General features: G+C 42.1%; 1 protein-coding gene across 1 annotated transcript in view; it reads right to left on the bottom strand.

Moving 5' to 3' along the window:
- Window positions 1-221: 221 nt before the first annotated feature.
- PM20D1 (peptidase M20 domain containing 1) overlaps window positions 222-4147 on the bottom strand; it is a 9566-nt gene continuing 5640 nt past the window's right edge. Inside the window, exons 9-12 of the mRNA XM_009888213.1 lie at window positions 3238-3309; window positions 2212-2380; window positions 1414-1513; window positions 222-580 (exon numbers count right to left, since the gene is read on the bottom strand). Of these exons, the coding sequence (XP_009886515.1) occupies window positions 451-580; window positions 1414-1513; window positions 2212-2380; window positions 3238-3309 (471 nt within the window). The 3' untranslated portion in view covers window positions 222-450. The remainder of the gene's footprint in view (window positions 581-1413; window positions 1514-2211; window positions 2381-3237; window positions 3310-4147) is intronic.

Here is a 4147-nt window from a genome sequence, read left to right as displayed (position 1 = left end):
TGAGCTTCTGACAGACATCATTTGTGAAAAATCAACTAACTGTATACAACAAATTTGTCAAAAGCACACATCGGACGATTCACCTCTTTTACTGATAGCTCAGTGACTGCTAATTATAGCTCAGATTTTTCAGTGATTACCAATTTCCGAGGCTTAAAGAAAGCGCTGAAAAAATTAATACCACCAGACTAATGGCTGCGCGTCAGACCAGGGAGGAACAGAAATCGGGGTAATTTGTTGTGTTTTGTCCAGGTTCTTATCACTTTCCAACAAACCATACATTTGCCTAAAGCAGCAACCAGCGGTTTTTCCATCTGTAAGTAAACCACAATACACAAAACCCAAATTTCAGGTGTAGCTCAATACGTAACATACAACTGGATCTCATGGCCCAGACCCCTGCCATCCCAGAGTCCACCTGAGTAGCTGCTCTTCTCAGCTGTGTGTTTCTCACAGCTCGTGGGAGTTTGCGTGTGGCTCCGGGAGCTTGTCAGTATCACAGTTCTTAATCAGCTGGAAGAGGAACTCAACTTGTTTTTCGTAATTCTCGACCGAGATTCTCTCATTCAACCCATGGATCCTGGGAGAAAAAGAAGAATATTTTGTCATTCCAGTGTGCATTTGTGAACCACCTGCACATACCCAGCACTTGCCTGTTCACTTCATAAAGCAATGCACAACATAAAGATACAGCAATGTATACCAAATACTGCACTGTAAGTGCAATGTCTGTTCCTCAGGCCAACCAAATTTACTTATTCTAGGGCTCAGAGCACACAACAACTAAGTCCACCGTGTATGTGGAAAAGAAAAAACAGTATTCCAGCTCTCTGCCCGCTTCTTGGCTATTTATGTCACTGTGCTGTACAGCTATGAATACACTCTATTCCTGTATCATCTGCACCTCAATAAAATGTTAAATCTAGTACATACTAAACAAACAATCAATCCCTTGCATGATGATGTTCTCTGTTACCCCTTTACTCCAGGAAACCTAACTTCCAGCTTTAAGGAGCAAATAAATTCAGAATGGCATGTGTCCAAATATACCGATCTCTCTCTGAAACAAGGCCAACTACCAAACACCACCTTTCACACTGCTGCACTATTTAAAGGATCCAGTCAGCTTCACAGCATTGCTGTCCTACTGAGTGGGACACCTAAACGAGGTCTTGTCTGCATCTGAAGTAAAGAAGAGTAAGGGCTAATGCTCTCCCAGTGTAATTACCATCCCCTATTTGTGCAGCACCCAAATATGCAGGAAACGGGTGGCCTAACAGAATGTGAGGCAATACCACCACCACGCCAAGGTATACAAGGCTGGGTTTCCTTCTTCTGCCGAACGCGTATCGATTTTCTCTTTCACTAGTCCCCACCCCAAACAGCTGCCCACACGCAGACAGAGTACAGTACCTGGGAAGATCATCTGATTTCAAGAGCAGTGGGTTAAATCGATAAATGGCATTTGTGACGTTAATGAAATGCCTGCTGTCTGTGTTTCCAATACATGTCCCTGGAAAACAAACCTCAGCTTTACTTTGCATGAGAGCAGTAATTTAATGACTGACACTTTTCCCAGGAGAAAGGAAAGGCACCTGATAACAGTTCTACACAACCCCTAGCTATACCAAAAGTAAAATCACTGGAAACAGTTTTTTTGTACATCCTGGAAGAACATTCTCTCCTTCACAAACAGGAGGAGCTGAACATACAATTCAGTCATTCTAAGAACAGCCATGATACTCAGCCTCCGCAAAAGTTTAAGCTTCAAACTGCAGTCCAACAAACAGTACAGAACTAGGAAGGAGCTGTGAGAAAGAGAAGGGGCTGGGATCATAAGGAACAATACAGAAAAGCAGGAATGGCTTTGCCAGCTATGGAAACAATAGAAGAAGAGCTAAAGCAAGAAGACCTCCTACTCTCCCTCACAATTCCTTTCTTCCCTGAAGAGATTCCTTTGTATGTGCAGAGAGTCAAATTCAAGGCTCATTGTTTCTGTCAGTTTCCTGTTTGCTTTTTTACTTCCACTACTAAAAAACAACACTAAAACTTTTAAAACATAAAGAGGAAAAAACAGCTGTTTCCAGTAGTTAACAGCTGGGGTGGAGAAGTACACAGAAAATGGAAACAAGTCAATATTGGGGGACGGGGGAGAGAAAAGCAGGGCGGAAGCTGGAGAGGAAACAATAATCATCATGTGTTTGCTGCTACCTGGGACTACACTGTCAACATCTGGGAAAGTATCCAGAATGGTTCTTTGAAAAATATGGACTCCAAATGTCTGGTCATCCCAAGGACTGATGGGGAGTGGATCAAAGGCGTCTACTACATCAATCTTCACCCTGTCATCAGCAACAGTGTTTCTAACTGTCTCCAGCACCTATGGGTAAAACACAAAGATTAAATAAGCAAGAGAAATGAGAGAGCATCCCTTCTAGGGGGCAGCAAATGTTCCACTTTCCAAAACACATTTGTCTGCGAACTGCCAAATGTGGCTGCAAATACAGATGCACAGTTCGGACTGAAAATGTGTGGCAGTCTCTTTTCCTCTTACTCAGCAGATGGCTGATACTTAAGCTAATTTTTTTAACCGCAGCACAATCAGATGCACATCCCTGTCTCAGGGTATTCCTGAACTGCTGTAGTCCTGAAAGGCAGGTGGTCAACCTGTTTCTACTTGCTAGTTATGTCATCCAAGCAAATAATCCAGGAAAAGCTTCCAGAGAGCCGCACTTTCAGCAAAGGCTGGGGAAAGGAAAATATTATTTACTGACAACGTTTCACAGCTGTCCTTGGCTGCAGAGGCATGTCATACCTACTGAAGCGTGTAAGACTGCCATATTTTCACAGGTCACAAACCTTAACACTTCCATTCCATAATCACATATGATCCATGTGCTCTTTGGCACAAAGACTTCTGAAATCTGCTTGATGAACTGCAAGGTATGCTCCCAAGTTTGGTCTGCCTCTTGCTCTGCCCGACATTCAGAAGCCATAGTAAACAATGCACTTTGCAATACATCTCAAAGGAGGAGAAAAGACATTAGATAAGCTGTGTTTCTGACAGTCTCCATAAAGGAGCAATTCCCAAACCTTCCCCTTCTACTGCTTGTATGAATACAGGGAGAGATGAAAAGAGTATTCTTATAGAACAGATCTGCTGCCACAAACGGCCAAGGGCCGCTCTGCTCGGAAACGGATGGAGAACAGCCCCACGCCTGGGGGTACAGTACATACCTCAGTGGCCTTCTCTGCAGAGTGGATCCGGAAGTTCACAGTTGCTTTTGCAGAAGATGGGATGACATTTACCTAGAAAAAAAGGAATGGCCAAAACTTAAAAGGAAGCTAAAAACTGATTGATATGCCAACGGCAAACTCAGAAACTGCTCAAACAACTCCAGGCCTCAAGAGTAATGCTTCACTGTTTCTACTAACATTAAGTGTGATATGTCTTTCTGTACTCTGTGTTAAAATACTGTAAATCTCATCTGTAATGCAGATAACTGCACAAGGAAATGTTCATTAATTCAACAAAAATGAAGTCAGCTGTTATACAGAAGTTTTCCTCTTGAGATAAGCCCCCTCCCTTCAGAAACTTTGTACTGAGAAATTCTGAAAGTTTATGTTGGGTTTTTTTAAGCAATATTTTTACCTCATTGTCATACTACTTTTCCCCAAGCATGAGACATGCAAATTGCTTAACAAATCATCTTGCTGAAGACACATAACTCTTCTTTTCTACAGAATCAATATTTATAATTTTGTTAAACAAAAAAGGTGTAATCTTTAAGAAAAAAAAAAAACAAACAAGAAACCAGGGTGTCACTTCTCTCCCGGCCACTCAGTGTCACTGTTCAGCCACTGTATCTTTTTTTCTTGTCCAGCAATGCTTTCCAGTAACAGACTTTTTCAGGGACACACCAAACAGCCTGTTTATTTTCTAGGGCTACACTATTTTTTGATAGCTACACTCCTTATCAGGGCAAGATCTGGCTGTATAGGCTAGAACCTGTTATCTCTCAGTCCAAGGTGCACACTAATCTGACTTGATGGAAGCTAAATGCCAGACCTGTGCTCACAAACATAAGACCCCATCTGGGCTAGGGAAGTGTTTACAACATCTAATGGTTTCAAATACTGTTATTGA

This window comes from Charadrius vociferus, unplaced genomic scaffold (genome assembly GCF_000708025.1).
Source record: "Charadrius vociferus isolate BGI_N301 unplaced genomic scaffold, ASM70802v2 scaffold266, whole genome shotgun sequence".
In the NCBI taxonomy this organism is placed as follows: domain Eukaryota; kingdom Metazoa; phylum Chordata; class Aves; order Charadriiformes; family Charadriidae; genus Charadrius; species Charadrius vociferus.
The sequence above is the reverse complement of the archived record's forward strand: the minus strand, read 5'-3'. Positions and strand labels throughout refer to the sequence as shown.